The 19,858-nt window shown below is 41.1% G+C and overlaps 4 protein-coding genes and 1 non-coding gene across 5 annotated transcripts; 4 read left to right on the forward strand and 1 right to left on the reverse strand.

The window, feature by feature from the left end:
* The first annotated feature begins 37 nt into the window (after positions 1-37).
* On the forward strand, positions 38-1,977 carry BO97DRAFT_29584 (putative aldehyde dehydrogenase). The gene is made up of 4 exons (XM_025691145.1): positions 38-538; positions 591-884; positions 943-1,263; positions 1,323-1,977. Exons 1-4 carry the CDS (start codon positions 308-310, stop codon positions 1,893-1,895), a joined length of 1,419 nt encoding a protein of 472 aa, XP_025553099.1. The 5' UTR covers positions 38-307; the 3' UTR covers positions 1,896-1,977.
* A 1,334-nt stretch (positions 1,978-3,311) lies between these two features.
* On the forward strand, positions 3,312-5,120 carry BO97DRAFT_387979 (Zn(II)2Cys6 transcription factor domain-containing protein; the record flags this gene model as incomplete). The annotated part of the gene is made up of 2 exons (XM_025693624.1): positions 3,312-3,391; positions 3,449-5,120. 2 exons carry the CDS (start codon positions 3,312-3,314, stop codon positions 5,118-5,120), a joined length of 1,752 nt encoding a protein of 583 aa, XP_025553100.1.
* A 198-nt stretch (positions 5,121-5,318) lies between these two features.
* Positions 5,319-5,391, forward strand: BO97DRAFT_t103. The gene has a single exon. It is a non-coding gene; the product is annotated as a tRNA-Phe (tRNA).
* Positions 5,392-7,478: 2,087 nt separating this feature from the next.
* Positions 7,479-10,080, forward strand: BO97DRAFT_449417 (putative lipoxygenase). The gene is made up of 3 exons (XM_025698872.1): positions 7,479-7,868; positions 7,922-8,844; positions 8,908-10,080. The coding sequence occupies exons 1-3, from the start codon at positions 7,552-7,554 to the stop codon at positions 9,939-9,941; spliced, it is 2,274 nt and encodes a 757-aa protein (XP_025553101.1). The 5' UTR covers positions 7,479-7,551; the 3' UTR covers positions 9,942-10,080.
* Positions 10,081-10,560: 480 nt separating this feature from the next.
* Positions 10,561-12,798, reverse strand: BO97DRAFT_387983 (uncharacterized protein). Its single transcript, XM_025693625.1, has 4 exons — positions 12,572-12,798; positions 12,019-12,502; positions 11,280-11,884; positions 10,561-11,192 (listed from the first exon to the last, which is right to left on the reverse strand). The coding sequence occupies exons 1-4, from the start codon at positions 12,765-12,767 to the stop codon at positions 10,666-10,668; spliced, it is 1,812 nt and encodes a 603-aa protein (XP_025553102.1). The 5' UTR covers positions 12,768-12,798; the 3' UTR covers positions 10,561-10,665.
* Between the last annotated feature and the right edge of the window lie 7,060 nt (positions 12,799-19,858).

Raw genomic sequence — 19,858 nt, forward strand, 5'->3', positions numbered from 1 at the left:
AGTGCATCCGAACCGATCCAAGAATGACCACGCCTCGGTATGCTGAATCGGCAAAAGATGGCGGAATCCCACCGCGACTGGAAGGTCGGCATTGGTTTCGGCTCCACTGCATTGGGATGGATTATTCAGGGATCTCGATCTCTACATCCGCATCTCCGCAATTCCGGTTCTTCCCCATAGTCTGGTCTATCCATCTTCCCCCAAGTTCCCCAGTTTCTCGAATGGCCACAAAATCTTCTCATCCCTGGCCATTCCCGTAACTATAGCTCATCTCATCTATCTTGAGGAGCAACCACCTCTCACCACCATGGACTCACTGCCTATCGTACCACTCATCATTGATGGCCAAGACATCCTGTTATCCCCCGCCGAGAGACAAGGCACAGTGGCCAATCGATACGCAGGGGGGCCCGTTCTCTATCAAGGCGCGACCAGAGACCTGGCACTCCGAGCTGCGCAATCAAGCGCCCAAGCCTTCACAACATGGTCAAAAACCACCCCCATAGAGCGTCGGACTCTACTTTTCAAGCTGGCTCTGGTATGTTGGTCTGAGCTAGAGAACCACATATCCTCGCTGACCACACGTACAGATCCTGAGAGACAGAGCCGATGAGATCAAACGGGTGTGCTGTAAGGAAATTCACTGCGGAGCACTGTGGGCGGACATCATCACCAACGACAGCATCGGCCTGATCGAAGAGTATGCCGCCCTTACCACCAGCGTGGCCACCGGCTCCATTCCCCACACACAGCAAGGCTATGGGCTGGTCATGAAAGAACCTCTTGGCGTCGTCCTCGGAATCGCGCCCTGGAATGCGCCCATCATTCTGGGTCTCCGGTCCGTGGTGGCGCCCATAGCCGCAGGCAATGTGGCTATCCTCAAGGTATGATTTCCCGGCAGTTGTGTGGAACGGTACCATTTGCTAACGATTCCAACCTTAGGGCTCCGAACTCAGTCCGCAGACACACTACCTTCTCGCCTCGATGTTTCGCGATGCTGGGTTTCCACCAGGTGTTTTAAATTTTCTTCTGCATCGACCCGAGGACGCACCCGAGATCTTCGACGTGCTCATCAACCATCCAGCAATCAAGAAATGCAACTTCACTGGGTCGACGCAGGTGGGTCGCATCATCGCTTCCCAGGCCGCAATGGCACTCAAACCTGTCTTGTTGGAGCTCGGGGGCAAGAACTTCACAGTTGTCCTGGATGATGCTGATCTGGATCTTGCTGCCCGTGAGATCACGAAAGGCGCTTTTCTCAATGTGGGTCACCAATACATCCCGATACCCTCGACGAAAGAACAGAACTGACCCAGACATAGAATGGTCAGATCTGCATGTCCACGGATATGGTTCTGGTTACCACGGCGGTGGCTTCAGCTCTCGAGGCCCGCATTCTGGCCATCTTGCGAGAGATTGACACGGCACCGATGGTCATCTCTCCGGCTGCCAAAGCGAAACTCGAGATGCTGGTTTCCGACGCGCGGGCCAAGGGCGCAGAGATCCACATTGCCCCGCAGGCCCTGGGCTCGACGGCGCAGAGCTTCCCTCCCACAGTGGTTACAGGGCTCACGGCAGACATGAAACTGTACGAGATCGAGTCGTTTGGCCCGGTAGTTGGCATAGTGTCAGTGCAGACCGAGGACCAGATCGTTGCAATCATTCAGGAGGCCAAATACGGATTATCTAGTTCCATTATCTCCAGAAATCACTATCGCGCACTCGAGCTGGCCGGGTCCATCAAGGCCGGGGCAGTACATATCAATTCGATGACTGTACATGACGAGCCAACTCTGCCGCATGGGGGATACGGGGATAGCGGATGGGGTCGATTCGGAGCCCGGTGGGGACTGGAGGAGTTTGTCCAGACTAAAGTCGTCACTTTGCATCCATAGACACCGCTAAGGTAGAGAACAACATTGAGCTTTAGCTAGATAACAGATCCGGCGGTGTGCTACAGATGTCTTCCTGGCCTGCATTTGCTTAGAAGGCTAACACGCTTGAAGATCACAGTAGGCGGCACGATACGAGTGAAGATGGGCTTCTTGGTAGAGGATGCCCCCGTGCTTATCCTGCTAGCGCTCAGAACGCTGGACAATTGCTCTCTGACGGATAAGTATATTTCCGACAGGAGGAAGATATGGGAGGGTTAACCAAGGTTGCGCGCATCAGTCTTGCCAAGAATACAATACAAGTAGTTAGAGCTTGTCTCCAACTAGAATAGTGGGCGCAATTTGCAAGTTAGCGCTTGTTCTGGATAACCTCATCTGCCCGTCGGACGCTCCCAGAAGCCAGCAGCGAGACTCGTAGACAATACGAGCAGGAATGCTTGGCTGGAGGTCACGGAGTAGATTGCCTCGTTAGGAAAATGGATCTGATAAGATCTCGCTTAAACGAGCGGTGAAAAGCCATCGGTTCGGCCTTGGCACTCGGGGTTACGCGACACTTATATTTATTCAGGTACCGAGACAGGAGAACATTGTATTGCTTATCAGATCTATATTGCCTTGCACAAGGACTATAAGAAAGCACTCCCCCCTGCCCCTAACCAGCAATACAGCATTTTACGTGTTTCTCCATTGACCATCATCCAACATCCCCGAGCCGAGCGCACCGTTTGGTCATCATCATGCAGTTCAAGGTTGGTGGCATACCATAACCCTAAGTTCTCCAATTAACGAGTACAGATCCTCGCCCTCATTCCCATCCTGCTGGCCAGTGCTGCTGCTACCCTCGACATCGCCTTCAGTGGCTACTACTTGGCCGACTGTGTTTCCCCGAGCATCGAGTCGGCCAACGTTATCTCCGGTGGTTGCGGGCCGGCCCAGGGTCTTCCTTTGAAGTCCTTCTCCGCGCGTGTCTACTCCGGTACCTGTGATGACAGTGCCACTTCGCCGGTGCTGAAAGTATATACCGCCACTGGATGCACCGATGAGTCTTTGTACGGCGAGTACGAGGTCACCAGCACTACCCAGTGCTTTGCAGTTGACGCTACGTTCCTGAGTAGCGAGGTTGTGTGCGAGTGAGCATAGAGCATACTCTGACCTTGTCATTCCTGAAGGGTGTGGTTATTCTGTATTTTCTTTTACATGTATAATATATGAATCGCTGCGATAGCGATATAGCCACCTGCCTAGATTTGGCATAGTCGCCAAGCATCCTCATGTGATGTGCTGACGCATCTCTCCAATCTTCAGCCCCTTTCTGCATATTACCGACTACTACAACTACTCTGCTACAGTTTTGTCTCGAACTCTCCACTTTCCCTGGCTGGTTATCGATGATTGTTTTTAACTCTCTCTATTCGTGCTATGTCCCCGAAACCGACCTCCCCTTCTCACGGGAACCCCGTCCTGCCCCTGAGATCTAGGCTAGGATGCAAAACTTGCAAGTGGGCTTGACTTTCTTCCTATTGCCTGCCAAAAGTCAAAAGTTAAGCGTGTAGTAGAATTCGACGCGTCAAATGTGGTCAAGAAAAGCCCAACTGTGTGCGATGCAGTAGTACGGGTCGCAAGTGCGAGTATGTCAAGGCAACCGCGGGCACATTTTCGTCCGCTTCGCCTCCGTCTACCACTGCTCTCGATCATCCCCTGTCATCTGCTCCCAACACCGTCTGGCGTGAACGGCGTGCCTTTGCATACTACTTTGAGCGGGTGGCCCTGTTTGTGGGTGGTGATCTGGATGTGGATTTTTGGAGCAGCTTCGTGCCCCAGCTGTGCCATGGGGAGCCGGCAGTGTGGGACGCCATCATCTCCATCAGTGCCCTCTTCGAGACACATGATCAACCATCAAATCTCGTCTCCATACAGCTGCTCAACCAGTCCCCCGTAACCCACTCACAAGGGGATGCTTTAGCCTGGTATTCGCGCTCCGTGTCTGCGATGCGTCAACGGATCGAGCGTGGTCAGGTCGACCTCTTTGTCGGGCTGATGACCTGTGTTCTCTTCATCTGCGTCGAGACTCTGCAGGGGCGTGAGAAGGAGGCCTTGCAGTTGTTCAGTCAGGGTCTGCAGCTGATCCATGCCTTACGCGCCCAGATTGCGTCCGGGATGGTGCCGGCCGCTAGAGCAATCTTATTTGAAGATGCCATTGTCCCCATCTTCATTCGACTCGCGGTGGTTTCCTTTAATGAAGCAGCCCCTCAGCTAGACAACCTCTTAAGGACTCGTGCACATATCTCGTCGTTCGATTTTACCAACCTGCGGTACGCGCGTGAAGCTCTGACCGTCCTGGGTGCTGAGACGATGCTCTTTGAACGCCGGTGTGTGGAGCAATTGGCGCAATCGAACGCAGTATATGTGACTCAGGAACTCTTTGAGCAGCAAGCCAGTTTCTTTCAGAGACTGCAAGCTTGGGACATAACTTTCAAGAAACTTCTGGATTCCCTGTTCGCGCGCGGCCCATTGTCGCAGCAACAGGTCATTAACAGCGCCCTGCTTATTGCCCACCACAAGACCACCGTCATTCTCACCACTATTTGCGTCTCGTCGTTACAAAGCATATCAGACCAATGTCTGGAAGAGTTTCAGGCCATTATAGACCAGTGCACTCTGGCTCTTAATGCGTCCAGACGACCGGACGGGACCCAGCCACCGTTCACATTCGACATCGGGGTTGGAGTCCCCCTCTGGGTTACCAGCCTTCGATGCCGAGAGCCACGCATCCGCCGCGCTGCGGTCGACTTGCTCCGTCGCGCTCCTCCGCTGATGGGCTTCTACCGCTCCACCTCGGCTGTCAGCTTTGCGGAGCACATTATGATGCTGGAAGAAGCAAATGCCATGGCGTTGAGACGGACTCGGAGGGAGAATTTGGTAGAGGCGGCGGCTGGTGGTAAGTCAGATAAGCAAGGCAGCTACTACGATACACCACAGCTCGAAATGGACGGTGCCGTGATGGCATTGGCGGAGATTCCCGAAGAGGCACGAATTGGACCTATCAATGTGGTTCGTCAAGACGAAGGCTCACCGACCACGATGATGGAGGAGCGTGTAGCAAGTTGTAACTCCAGCCGTGAAGTGACGGGGATGCGCTTTTCTCGCAACCAGCGGGACCCGGCGAATAATACGTGGACTCGCGTCCACGAATATCTTCCTCTTGAACCCCCAAGGGCTGAAAGATAGAGTAATGGTGACGAGTAGACTTTGTTCTATACTGTCTAGTCTACATCGGATATCTGCGCTCGTTCCCTTCATCGCCCACCCACTTGTTTCCTGGATCCCTTGTAGCTTTCTAAAGTCTCCTAAGATGGAATCAGTTTAGATCTTGAGATATAGAAAATCCCTTATGTAATATGTAAAAAGTCAGCTGACATAATCACTGGGGCAATGGCGCATCTGGGAGCGCGTCAGACTGAAGATCTGGAGGTGGCCGGTTCAAGCCCGGCTTGCCCCATCCCTTTTTCTTTTTCCAACTTGATGAATCCTTTCATTTTACTACGACTTCTTTCTCTCCACCTACTACATTCATTTGTTTTATTCCATTAACGCTCATGAAAACTGACTTGATCTCAGTTTCGGTTATCTCTCTGAGTGGCTCTGTGCTCTCACCTGTACTCAAAGTCCTGACCTACTCTAGTCACTGTTCCTGCAGCTAACATATGTTTCTACCTTGTCAACTTGCAATTAAACCTCTAATTCCGAAATACTCGGGGACCACTGAACTTTTTTTTATTAATAATTTAGTATTATATTTAATAAAACGAATCTTTACTATTCTATAATATAATAATACCTGGATATTTAAAATAATAGATTATCTTTAAATTATTCATATCATAAGTTTATTGTGATAAAGATATTAGTATTCCGCTATAGTAATAGCTGGGCTGCACAGGGTATCCATGACAATAGATAATAGGATGTCAGTCTGCCTGATTGAGCATGCGACTGGACTACAGCCAATTTAGACTGGCCTTTTCTATATTAAGCGAATAGTGGGATGTTTAGTGGGGTTACTGTCATTATCAAGTATTATCACTCACTTCGTGTACCACTAGGTCTGGCTCGGTGACCTCTGCAATGCTCCTACCGTCCAGAATGATTTTCCAGTGAGTTATATGGGATGTTGCTGATTAGAGACATGTTCCCTCCCATTCTACGAAAGAGAGAAATACTCATTTTGACTGTGATTGGTAATGGGTAGGACGGAGGTAACCCGGTTCGTTGGCCATGGTGAGCAGCCTGGTAATCTCGAGGAGCTGCTGTTTTTCCCGGGCTGCCAATGAAAGCTTGAGATTACTTGCCTTGGCGGTGTTGAAAAATACAGGTTGTACTTGGTTCCATGCTTATCGGTTCCAGCAGGGGCGGCCGGAATGCTCAATTTACTGGGTCCCAGTTACAAACTTAAGAAATCTCCCAACGAATGTACTTTGAATCAATAGGCTCCAAACCCCACTATAGCAACGAGGCTTAGTTACCGGCTGGCGTGGTCAGCATTCACAGAATAAAATAGCTGACAGGACAGTGCTAGCAGAAGGATCAGCAACAGTATAAGTCCTCATTACAGTACGCTGTGAGGGCGCTAGGCAGTGGATCTGCTTGGGAAAGTGTGGTTAGGATGCAGCCAGCGTAGGGTAAAGGTTGAATCTTTGGCAAGTTGAGAGATTACCGAAACCGATTCAGCGCCTACGTTATGTTATGCCCAGGAAAATTCCCGTCTGTGGTTGAATGAGGTAAGTCTTTTACGAGCTCCGTATAATACATGAGCCGATGACGCCGTACACATATGCGTTGTACTATTAAGGACGAAAGCAGCGAAACCTAGCACCGGATTTTATAAACTTTGAATCTAAGTGGAACTTGTCCAAATGCGGCTATGACAGGCATTGACAGCTGTTCACGGCCCCACCAGGATCTTTTGGAAACTAGATCGGGAATATCTATGAATCATCTCTTTTGCTCTAGCTATAGACAATTTAAGTTTATCATCCTCTTTTAAGATTAAGGAAGGCAGCAACTAGCGTACCAAAGACATTTGGAGACAAGTGATAGTCATGCGCCCCAACTTATGTAATTCCTCTACGTTCAATTTTCGATAGGGAGGAGGCGAAAGAGCACCTTACCTAACCTTAGGTATACCTGCCTGGTGCCATCCCAAGTAATTCCCAATATACAAGCAATTATACCATAATAACCACTCTCTTTGCTAGCCACAGACATATCCAACAACCTTGAGATTGGGAATAAGGTCTGTAATTTGAGCCTAAAGTTATCAAATATAATAGATCTCTGTAAGTCCCCGAACAGGATAGTCACATAACTTGATAAATTGTTTAGGGAGCAAAACGAGTGTATATAATGGGTCAATGTTGCATATGACTAAAACATAGTATGTTACGTTGATATTAATTTTAGTTCTAGGACACTGTCATGACATCACAGGACAGTAATCTGAATGATGAAACCTATACCATTCTTGTGAGCTTTGGCCTTTTTAAGTCCTTCCAATTCCATGCACGGAATTATCTTATCCAGTCTTGAGCACATTCGGTAATCTAGCAAGTATCTATTTTCGGCCTGAAATTATCACCCGGTACGAATCCCTTCCGAAGCTATGGATCAAAACGAATCTACACTCAGCCCTCGCATCTTGCCTGGCGCTACTGACGTCCAAGAGAAATTGCCGAGAGACCCTGAAAAGCTTCTTGCCAACGACATTGACACTGCCGTACTCATCACTGAACTAGCGAATTGTGAATATTTGCCCTGGAAACTTGAATTCTCTAGTGATGACGAGAAAAAGGCATTCGAGGAAAACCCCGAGAATCTACATCAGAAAGTTTATGAACATGGGCCGCCTCCGTTTGAGGAAGGAACATATCGTGGGACTCAGCTGGCACTTACCAAGATCTATGATCTTATAGAAAAACGGTACTTATATCGGAACTTTTTCGCTTACATGAGATGGCTAATATGCTCGACAGTTTTACATCTTTCATGGATGTAGCCAATTTCGAGCCTTTGGTTCCCTCGCCTCTTACCAGGGATGCGAAGCAGAAATTTTTTGCCTTCACAAACGGCTCGGACGGTTACCCACCGCATCTTAACCTTGCTGGTAATGCGTCAGTAGCCAAGGATGACAAAAGCAATCAGAGATCGACGCTTTCGCCATCTAATCTTTTCGATAAAATGCGCCTGCTTCAGCTAAGCTCGCTCATACCTAGTGTTGTGCCAAATAAGTTCAAAAGAGCTGCTGCCCAAGCATCCTCAACAGCCTTTTTTGGTCGTATGGGCAGACCTGATGCCGGGGAAAAGCTTGAAGATGTGGAAACGTACAACAAGAAGTCTCGCGCAGCTAAATACTTCAAAGATATATTTGACCGTTCCAACATAGGCGATTTGACAGATTGGTACAGCGATGCCCGATTTGCCCAGCAACAGTTTACAGGGACGAACCCTACAACGATTGAATACGCTTCAGATCGTTGGCTACAGCACTTTCTTCAAGCTGCAGAAGCACCAGAGAATGAAGTGGCCAAGAGAACCATCATTGATCTCAGTGACAGCTGCCGAAAGTCTTTGTACATGCAAGATTACAGCTACTTTCGCGAGGCTGCTGGGCTGGACTCGACTGCCATCATCAAAAGTGAGTTTGTCGATCCAGCGAAGAAGGACAGGGGTAAGAGCTATCGATATGGTTGCGCATCGGTGTGTCTTTTCTATCTTGGTGATAATGGCCAGCTTTACCCGCTAGCTATCGTCATAGACTGGCGGGGCAGTGCGGAGAAATCTGTGACAATTTACAACCGGGAATTGATCAAGCGGAAGGATATCCGGTCAGGAAGCGAGAAGCAGGACCAAAAGGAGAAGATAATTGATGAGGCTGATGACTGGCCTTGGAGATATGGTACCTCTTCCCACCGGTCGAGTCCTATACAGTTTGAGCGCTGACTTGTCGTGTTTGGTATAGCGAAGACCTGCGTGCAATGTAGCGACTGGCTTCGTCATGAAGTCACCGTGCACCTTACGAATACTCATCTAGTTGAAGAGGCCATCATCGTCGCATCTCATCGACAGCTCGACCCGAATCACCCTGTGATGAACCTGCTGTACCCGCACTGGCAGAAGACCCTGGCACTCAATGCTGCTGCCCGAAACACTCTCGTTCCACATGTCATTCTTGACCTAATCGGGTTGGAGAAAGAGCAAGCCCAATCGTTTATCAAGCACGCTTACAAGAATTTTGACTTCAAAAACCGCTACGTACCAACCGATCTCATCCATCGTGGGTTCCCTCCAGAGCAACTCAACAGTCCGAAGTTTCACAACTACGCCTACGCCAGATGTATTCACAGCATGTGGGACAAGATCAGAACTTATGTGCAAGACATGCTTGCTATAGATTATCCGGGGGATAACGCCGACAAGGCTATCCTGGATGACGAACGCATTCAGGCCTGGTCGGCAGAGATGCGCCATCCGGATGGCGCAGATTTGCCGCTCTTCCCGTCCATCAGCACGTTTGAAGAGCTGGTTGATTGTGTGACCATGTGTATTCACATTGCATCCCCCCAGCATACGGCTGTCAATTATCTACAAAACTACTACCAGTCATTTGTCGTCAACAAACCACCCTGCCTCTACACTGAGCCTCCATCTACTCTAAAAGATCTGCTCGGTTACACCGAGAAAGAGCTTGTCGAGGCGCTCCCTATGAATCGCACTCGGGACTGGTTGCTTGCTTCGCACATACCATACCTGCTCAGCTTCAAACCAGAAAATAAAGAAAGCCTGATTACCTACGCTGCTTCCAAGTTTCAGGTGTATTATAACAAGGGCACAGAGAAGGACCAGGCCATCGCACGGGCAACTGGAGACTTCTATACTGCGCTGTTTGATAGTGAACTGGAGTTCAGGGGTTACGAACAAGTGATGGATGATTACGGAACCATTCCCTACCAGGTGTTGAACCCAGAGTGGAATGCTGTGTCAATTTTGATTTAGCCTGATTGACTCGACTCGAGTTCAGAATTATCATCTTGGAAGGACGGCAGGATAGTTATCCAGGGTGCAGTCGAGGGGACATGTCAGCAGGCTTGGTACTCAGGATAGTTGGGTGATTATTTTAGGGCCTTGTGCGGCAGACCCTGGGGAGAAAACTGAAATAACTAAATGATTGACTACCAGTTAAATAAAGGATGAATTTGAATTGATGCCTAACGATAGCGATACTCTAGCTCCGCAAATCACAACTCATGGCACTGCAGCCGAGGGACTACTTGTACATACATGCCAGAGGGCCCAACGCCTGCCTACCATGTTCTCAGGCCAAGGTGAAATGCAGTGGTAGCAATGAATGTGGCCGGTGCCAGAGCAAGGATCGCAATGGAAGTGTGGTTTCATTTGATGAGAGTGATTATTATTGGCGTTGATGCTGAGCTGAGGTCTGGATTAGCTTAGACGGGGTGGGAATTTCTTGTTCCATTGCTTCTACATATTTGATCAAGTAAGAAGTGTTTCGTTGCTAGACTATTTTACTTGATCGGAGAGTGCTTGATTCGAGGATTCTTTCACTGGACTGTGTCCAGCTCACGAGCACTCGATAGTATGATGATTTAGACGTGTCTGCTATTAGTAATATGCTCTCTGCTTTTTACATCATCAAACCACAATATTAAGTAACTGTCAGTCATATACCTTATTCCCTTGACTATTAGCATCTCCAACATCATAACCCCCCCTTGATCAACGGCATCACCTCCTCCGCCGCGCCCAGCCCCGCCACGCGCGACCCATCCTTCGTCCGCATCTCCCCGAACATCACCTTCAACTCCCTCAGTTCGTCAGGTACGTTCTCCCGGCCCCCCAGGCACCCCCGCATAGCCAGATCGTCCAGACGCTCACTCCCGCGCGTGGTGCACAGCGTCTGGAACAGGCCCGTTGTGCTGGCTGAGATGCCGTTCCGCACGAGCGCGTGGCCGCCCCACCCCAAGAACGTCAGGGCCATGGCCAGCGCGACGAAGTAAGGGGTGATCAGGCGCGCCGGGTGAGGGAAACGGTAGACATTGACGGTGATGGTTTTGGTGACGGTGGTCGTGGTCGTGGTCTGGTTGAGGGTGAGCAGCGAGAGGGTGATGTTCTGGAGCATGGACTGCAGGGAGGCCGGGGTGAGGGTGAAGACCGGCTGCTTGGCGGGGCCGCTGTAGAGGCTCGTCAGGGCGATCAGCGTGTTGGCGGTCGGTTGGGAGTGTAGCACTATGATCCCGTGGTCCCCCAAGTCAGTCATCGTACCGCACCGCAGACTATCCAAAATAGAACTCGAATTCAAGTAGGGAATCGCACCGAAGATGTCAATATACCCCCGCAACCCCAGTACCAGCGTATCCTGCACAGCCGCCAGGTTTGCCCGCCGATTCAGCTCCGTCACATTCTGGCCCGTCGTGCCCGTCGTCGTGGCGTTGATCACGGAAACACGGTCGTACGACGCCGGCACGATGGCGAAATCATCGTAGAGCCCCGAGCTGTTCAGCGCGCCGCCATCCGTGGTCACTGCCGTTACCGTCGCCTGCTGCACTCCCCCCGTGTAGTTCAGGTGCACCGTGTAGACGGCCTCGTGCGCGCGACACGTCAAATTCTGGTACTCTTCCCCTGTCGTGGAGTCCTTCCAGCGCAGGGCGAAGTCGAACGTGTACTGGGTGCTGTTCGTGCGCGCACTGGAGTCAGGTGAGGCGAGGTAGAGGTAGGCGTTTGCCCACGTTGGGCTCTGCGGGTAGGTTTTGTTGACCCAAGCGTAGAGGTCGGGGGCGTCGGTGTTGGTGCATGCGAAGCGGGGGCTGGGGATTTCGATCGTGTACGAGCAGTTCTCTGAGCATGGGGAACTGCTGGGTAGGTAGTCGCCTGCCATCACCGACTGTCGCGCGACGCGCGTGAGGCGATTCGTCGGACCACTGGATTTGGGGGTTAGGATATCATTCGAGTCCAAACAACGGGCGAGGTTCAATTTCGGAGATGTCAAAAAGGCAAAGACAGAGACATAAAATGAAGGAAAGGAAAACAAACGGTCCAAGCGGGTTGGGTATACCTGTATGCGTCGAAATCATCCGGCTGCCACAACGCCTCATCCATCATGCTCACGAAGCTGCCGTTGCCCATGTAGCTCGGGTCAAAGGTCGGGACGGACTGGTTGGCGAGCACGCGCTGGAGCTTCGCCTCCACCGTCAGAGCGCCCGGCGGGAATATCATGGCGATGGGGATGCACCATGCCAGGAGGGCACAGAGGAACGGGAGCGGGGCTGCGCCGAGAAGACGGAGGCGACCGAGATACAGCGGGTTTGTCAGGACCGACAAAAAGGAGTCAAGATCCCCGATGCGCATCGGTCGCACGCGCAGGTCCTTCCACAGGATCTGGATGAAGGACATGCTCAGCGCCGCGGCCAGCAAGGTGCGAAAGCCGTTCACGAACACAACCGACAGCGCCGTCACGTAGGGTTGCTTAATTGTCTGGGCGACTTCGCGTCGGTCGAGCCAGCGGAATAGCCCCAGATGCGCGGAGGCTAGACAGACTGCTATTAAGGTACAACGAGTTTGTCAGGACGGACTAGGCAAATCTTCAAAATCAGAAGTCGTAGACATACCCAGTAGGTAACAGGTGATTATGGCGCTGGGGGTCATCCATCCGATGGTCCACTGGGATGCGATCATTGAGGACTGGCCTTTCTCCATGTCCAACTCTATCTCTGACCGAGCTTCTTCTGGCGGGTCGTCGATAGTCACATCGCTGGGCGAAGACGGCTCGTGTTGTTCAGTCAAGGTATATTGCTGGGGTGCCATGTTGAAGGCTGTGTTTTCCTCGGAGGATGACTGACCACCAGGTGAAGTGAGGTGGAGTGAGTGCCTGGACGCGAGCGGGGAAATGATCGCATTATAACCTGGCTAATTTTAGCGGCAAGCAGGGGTATAGGATGAAAGCTGGTTAAGCGACTCAGTGAATGGTCGACGTTGTGACTAGCCCGGTCGAGATAGTCGCATAGACTAAATGTAATAGCGAGTCGATATCTCAACACTAATGTTTTAGCTGCCTTAGAGTTTGGCCAAAGCCAATGAAGCACCATTCCGGACGCCAGCACAGATCATTCACTAATAGTCCCTTCATTCCGATTTATCTTCTTTGTATCGGAAACCCGCCAATCATTCGACCCTGGCCCGTCGGCACCTACCATGATATCCCACCATCGCGGTCTACACTCTGCCCCGGCCTATCACCCCAAACTCATACATAGTAGCAGTCGCTGCATTAGTACTATGTACATACACATGCTTCCAGAAATAGAAATAGGATTTCGAGCACTGCACGTGCACGTGCACGTGATTCGGTTCGGCTCGGCCCGCAAATCGAGTTCCGCACCCGCACCATGAGTTCATATTTACAGCGGGTGCCTGTGAGTTCATTTCTTGCTCCCGACCAGACGTCTTTCAGGGCATACAAGAGGCTTCGGACGACCTGTCCGTTGGTTGTATGTAAGTCATTGCATATGTATCAAAGATTCTGATGTGTAGGCGTGGTTAGGTAAACTCAATTGCCGGTAGCGACACCGACACCCGACGAAGGAGACAAGCCCTAACTAGCAATTCTTTTATCTCCAAGTCTAGAATCAATCAAAACACAAGATACCATGGAGAATTTCCAGTGACTATGTAGCCTTTACGGGTGATATTTGGATGGAGACAGCACGAATTCAATCGGGACTGACCATATGCTGTTGAAGATTGCTCAGATATACCCACAAATTCACAGAACTTTACAATTGTACAAGGTACAGTTGATGTGATCTTGTTATTTGTTTATAAGCTTGAAAATGTTCTATATAACAAGAAGACTTTGTTGTTATAGCACATACAACCAAAGGGTGTGGAAATTGGGCTTCCCGTCCGCTAAACCCTACTCAAGCCATACGCTGGGAGGTTATTTGTTACGTGGGTGACCACCAGCGAAACCCTTCTGTTGTATATATTATTTTTTCACCAACATTTTTCTCTATTGCATGGTTCGTCTTGATCTAATGACGACGAAGCTTTGGTATCAGAGCAACACATGTCATATTTCTCCTCTGTGCTGTGTATTTACTTAGTCGGATGCCATTGAGCAGTTCCGGCGGCAAATACGTCGCCGCTTACACCTAGCTACACTGGTCGTGCTGCTGTCAGCCCTCATTTTCCCCTGCCCTGTTTTCTCTTGACTATTCATACTAACAATGATACAACAAATGCAGCTCAAACCCTTGCAAGTATAGTCCCGCGACCCACCTCCATGAGTACGGTGAGAAACCACAGGCCCCATTCCCAGTACTACATGAATCCACACCCATCGCCGCAACGAGTGGAACGAGGGTTGTTGGGAATACCTATAACCAACCGGATTGAACCTTGCTCGACCAAAAAAGACATTCTTCCCCACCTCTAGTACTAGAATGCATAGTAATAGCAGTATATAAAAATTATTTATATAAAAAGATTAAAAAGGCTATCTTATAGAGATTTACTTTCTGATTTTAAATTAGTTTTTTTTAAATTATATATCAAGATATAGCTAAGTTCTACTAATTTAAAAGATATTATAAAGATACCAGATTAAAAAGTTTTTGATTTCAAAAGATATAAAAAAAATAAAACAAGTTATAAGATTTAGTTTCTAGTTTTAAAATTATTTCTTTTAAAATTTATAAAATAAGATATAGCTAAGTTCTACTAGTTTAAAAAAATATTATAAAAATTCTAGATTAAGAATTTTATTATTTTAAAAGATATAGAAAAATATAGATAGAGTAATTAAGTAGATTAGGCAAGTTTTAGATAATTATATAATAACTTATTTAAACTTTAAGTTTTAGTTAACCAGAATTTAATTTAGTTTAAAACTTAAGATTAAATAATTCAGTTTACTTAATAAATTCTATTAAATTTTTAGAATAAATAAATCTTTTTAATTAGACTTAACTCTAATTAAAAATAATTAATTTAATACTTTTTTATTTTTTTTATATTTAACTTAATATTAATAAGTACCCCTTTAATTAAATATATATTTTTAATTCTAATTTAACTTAAGTTAATAACTAGTCTAATTAAAAAGCTAAAAAATAGAAAAAAATATTATTAAATATATATTTTAATACTCAATCTAAATTTTTAATTAATTTTTAATTATATTAATAATTAATAGACTTATTAAGAAATATTTATTTTAATTTAATATATTATATAAATTTAACATATAGATTTAATATTCTATATAATAGCTATATATTATAATAAAATAGAAATATATTCAATTCATTAAGTTAAGAATATTAAACTAAATAAATTAAAAATTAACTAAAACTTCTTTATAAGTCTTATATAATCAAGTTTAGCCTTTTTAAGACTGAGCCAAGCTGAGTAAGCCTTAAGCTTTCAAGCTAACCCTGCCATGTCTAGAAAAATAAGAATATGATTTTATAAGGATTTATTTACAAGTCCGCAGGGGTGATGGTACTATTATAAAGGTATTATTAATGTTAATTTAAGGTAGGGCTAATCTAGCTATCTGATTATTACTATACTATTAAGAAAATAAAATAGTACTATTAAAAGAACTAGTAGAATCTTATTCTAAAATTAAGTCTAGTTAATCTTAGATTTAGTTTACTTATAAAGATATAATTAAATTATAAATATCCCAGCTTACAGTAGAATCAGGGTAGATTTAGATATATAATAATAAAAAAAATTAAATAACTTTTTATAATAGAACAGTATTTAACTGTAATTATTATTAAGAATTAGATTAATTATATTATTATTAATTTAAATATTCTAAATATAAATATTATTAGAGTGGCTTAACCTAATTATTATATCTTAACCTTAACTTAACTATAACCTGGTAATTAGGTTAAGATATAAAAAGTAATTTAATTATATAGTTAAAGTTAGATTAAGATATAATTATTATTTTAATTATTTATATCTACTAGTTAGAAAGATTAGATATAATAGATAAATTATTAATTATAAGTTAATTAATAATATATATATCTTTTTTATATAAAGAATATATAAAGTATAATATATTTTTAATTATAATATAATTATATTTTTTATATTTAATTTATTTATTTTTTTTATTTTATTTATTTTATTTTTTTTATTTATTTTATCTATTTCTTCTCAGAAATATACTATATTTTAGAAAAGATTTTTATAAAACTTAGTATAAAAAATAATATTTAATATAAAATATATATACTAATTAGTTTTTATATTATTTAGAATAATAATTATAATAATATAGAAATTATAAGAAATAAATCTCTATCTAAGCATATATAATACTTATAAACTTAAATAAAGTTATTTTATTTATTTTTAATAATAATTTATTCTTTAGATTATTTTCTAGATTATCTATATTTTTATTTTTATTAATATAAAAGATAATAATTATCTTATTCTTTTTTTAATTCTTAAGTATAAAAATAATTAAATTTAGATTAAGGTTTTTAATAATATTCTAGTACTTCTTATTTATAATAAAATAATTAATATATATTTAAAATAAAATTATTTTAATTATATTAAGCTAGAGGTAATTTTAGTAATAATAATAAATATTTTAAAAATTATTAAATAAATATTTAATACTAATATTATTAATTATAATTATTATGGGACCAAGGCCCTGATATAGAGCTCGGCTTCAGGTACTAGTTGGCACCTGAGGCCTTACACACTATATATTAAACTAGTACTAGCTTAATATATATATAAAAGAATTTTATATAAACAGATAAAATAGTTTCCTAGTTATTTCTTCTTATTTAAAGATATATATTAATTAATATAATCTATTTATCCTGTAATATTAGAAATAGCTTATTAAAAAGTTCTAGATAGAGCCTGACTAGGTATATAAATAGAATAGAATAGAATTAAAAGAAATATTAAAATAATAAAATAAATAAACTAGAAAGAACTATAACTGACTATAGTATCTATAGTTATATATAATAATATATAACTTTTTTTATAAAAGCTAATCAGCCTCTATACAGAAATAGTAAAACAGAAATTAGCTTTTAAAAAGTAGATAAATAAATTATAGAGTTATAATATAACTATTATTATTAATAATAAACTAGAGGAAAATCCTCTATAGTAACTGTATAAGCTAAACTACAGATCTTATTCTTAATATCCTAATATAAAACTATTTAATAGAAAAGATAAGTATAACTATAAATTATTTAAACTAAATATATATATAAAACTTATAATTAATAAAAATTACTACTCTACTAGGCCGGAATAAGTCTTTTATATCTATAGTTAACTATATAAATAGATAGTATAATAGATACTTCCTTAGATTAAATCTTAAAATACTAAGATAATATAATTAAAGGATATATTTATAGTAATAAATAAAATATTTAGGGATCCTAATATATAATAAAAAACTCTAAACTAGGTTAATACTATAAAATAAGGAAGAACAGAATTAAAGAAATTTTTAAATAACTTTAATAAAGCTCTGCTACAGGCAGAAGAGTATAATTAGTTAAATAAATAGAAAAAGACTATACTAGATACTATAATAAGTAGAGACTTATTAAAGAATTAGTTAGAATTTCCTAAGAGTTTATATATAAAGATTATTATAACTAACTATATTATATAAATTATAATCTTGATAAAATATCTTTCTTTTTTAAAAAAAATTATATTAAGATTATACCAGTATAATATAAACTAAGCCCTAAACTAATAAAATAGAAATCTACTTAAATAATTATTATATAATAAGAAAAATATTACTTCTATATAATAACTAATAACCCCTAGAAACAGGCTTAATAGGTTATACTTAGTAAAATATAGAAAAGATATAAAGTAGATTATTATCTTTATTATAAATAAAATAAATATCTTATTTATTAATATTCTCTAAAATTTATTATATAACTAATAAGTATAGCTGTAGTTATATTTATCTTTTAATAATAAAAAAAATAATATACCTTTTTAAACAAAGACTCTAATACAGAAAAAAAGAAAATCTAGTATAAAATTATATATCTAGATAAGAATTATTAAATAAAACTTAAAGAAGATAGAAAAGTTTTAAAAAGAAATATATAGTTATATATTCTTTTTTAATAAAGGTTATTTTAGATCTTACTATAATTATTTATACTCTTATTAATTTAGGATACTTAATCTATAATATTATAAATAAGATATTTACTAAAGTAAATAATCTACTGATTATTAGTATTAACCTAAGACTAGTATAAGAAATCTTAGATAATAAAGTATTAATCTACTCTATTATATAAGTAAGAATAGATATAAGATCCTATATAAAAGAAGAAATATACTTTTATATAATATTTAATAATCTTAGATATAACTTAATCCTAGAAAAGAGTTAGTTGTCCTACTATAATATAGTTCTAGAACTAGGTTAAGAATAATTATTCTTATATATAACTAAAATAAAGTTAAGAAATTTATTATATCTATAATATACAGAACTAAAACTCTAGTTAATTATAAAAATAAAACTTAAAAAGTACCTGTAAAGAAGATTAGAAAAAGATATAAAAATATTTATTATTTTTTTTATTAATATTCAGAAAGTACTCTAGATTAAGAAGATAATTAATTTATATATAATACTTCTTAAATACTACCAGGATTTTCTACCTCTTTTTTAATCAGAAAATATAGAGAAATTACTGCTATACTAAAAAAAGAATATTAATTATAAAATTAAACTTATATATTAGAATAGAAAAGAACTAGAAGTCCTGTAGAGTCTTCTTTATAATATATTCTAAAAGAAACTAATAATTTTATAATCTAAATTAATAAAACTACTAGAGAAGAATTTTATATAAGTTAATTACTTCTTAATAATAGTTTCTATACTCTTTATATAAAAATTAAAAGAAGGTTTAAGATTCTGTATAAATTATTAAATACTTAATATAATTATAAAGAAGGATTGTTATCTGCTTTTTCTGATTTATAAAACTCTAAACTAAATCAGAAAGATAAAATAGTTTACTAAACTAAATATCTTATTTATTTTTTATAAAATCTATATTATAAAAGATTAAGAATAGATAATAGTCTTTTATATATAATATAGATTATATAAATAACTAGTAATACTCTTTAAACTAGTAAATACCCTAAGTATCTTTTAAAAATATATTAACTAAGCACTCCGCAAATACCTTAATAAATTCTGCTTGGCCTATATTAATAATATATTAATCTATACAGATAGGGATATTAAGAAATACTATAAATATATATAAAAAATATTATAGAAACTAAAAAAAGCCAGCTTATTCTTAGATATTAAAAAGTATAAATTTAAATAGAATAAAACTCTCTATCTTAAATTTATTATATATACAGGATAAGGTATTAAAATAGACTCTAAAAAAATTAAGATAATTATCTTATAGAAGAGCCCTAAGTTAATAAAAATAATCTAAAATTTTTTAGGATTCATAAATTTTTACTATAAATTTATCCCTGGTTTCTTAACTATTATATAACTATTTATAAATCTAATAAGAAAAAATTAGTTTTTTTAATAAATCTAAAAATATAAAATAAGCTTCTAGATATTAAAAAAAAAGTTTATAATTAAGCTAATTCTCTGTTTTTTTAATTCTAAATATATAATAATAATCAAGACAGACTTCTTAAACTATAATATAGAAGGAATATTTTCTTAGAGAAATAAGAATAAAAAGTTATATTCTTATATCTATTAGGGTTTACATTAGGGTTTACATTAGGGTTTACATTAGGGTTTACATTAGGGTTTACATTAGGGTTTACATTAGGGTTTACATTAGGGTTTA

This window comes from Aspergillus homomorphus, assembly GCF_003184865.1.
Source record: "Aspergillus homomorphus CBS 101889 unplaced genomic scaffold BO97scaffold_11, whole genome shotgun sequence".
In the NCBI taxonomy this organism is placed as follows: Eukaryota; Fungi; Ascomycota; class Eurotiomycetes; order Eurotiales; family Aspergillaceae; genus Aspergillus; species Aspergillus homomorphus.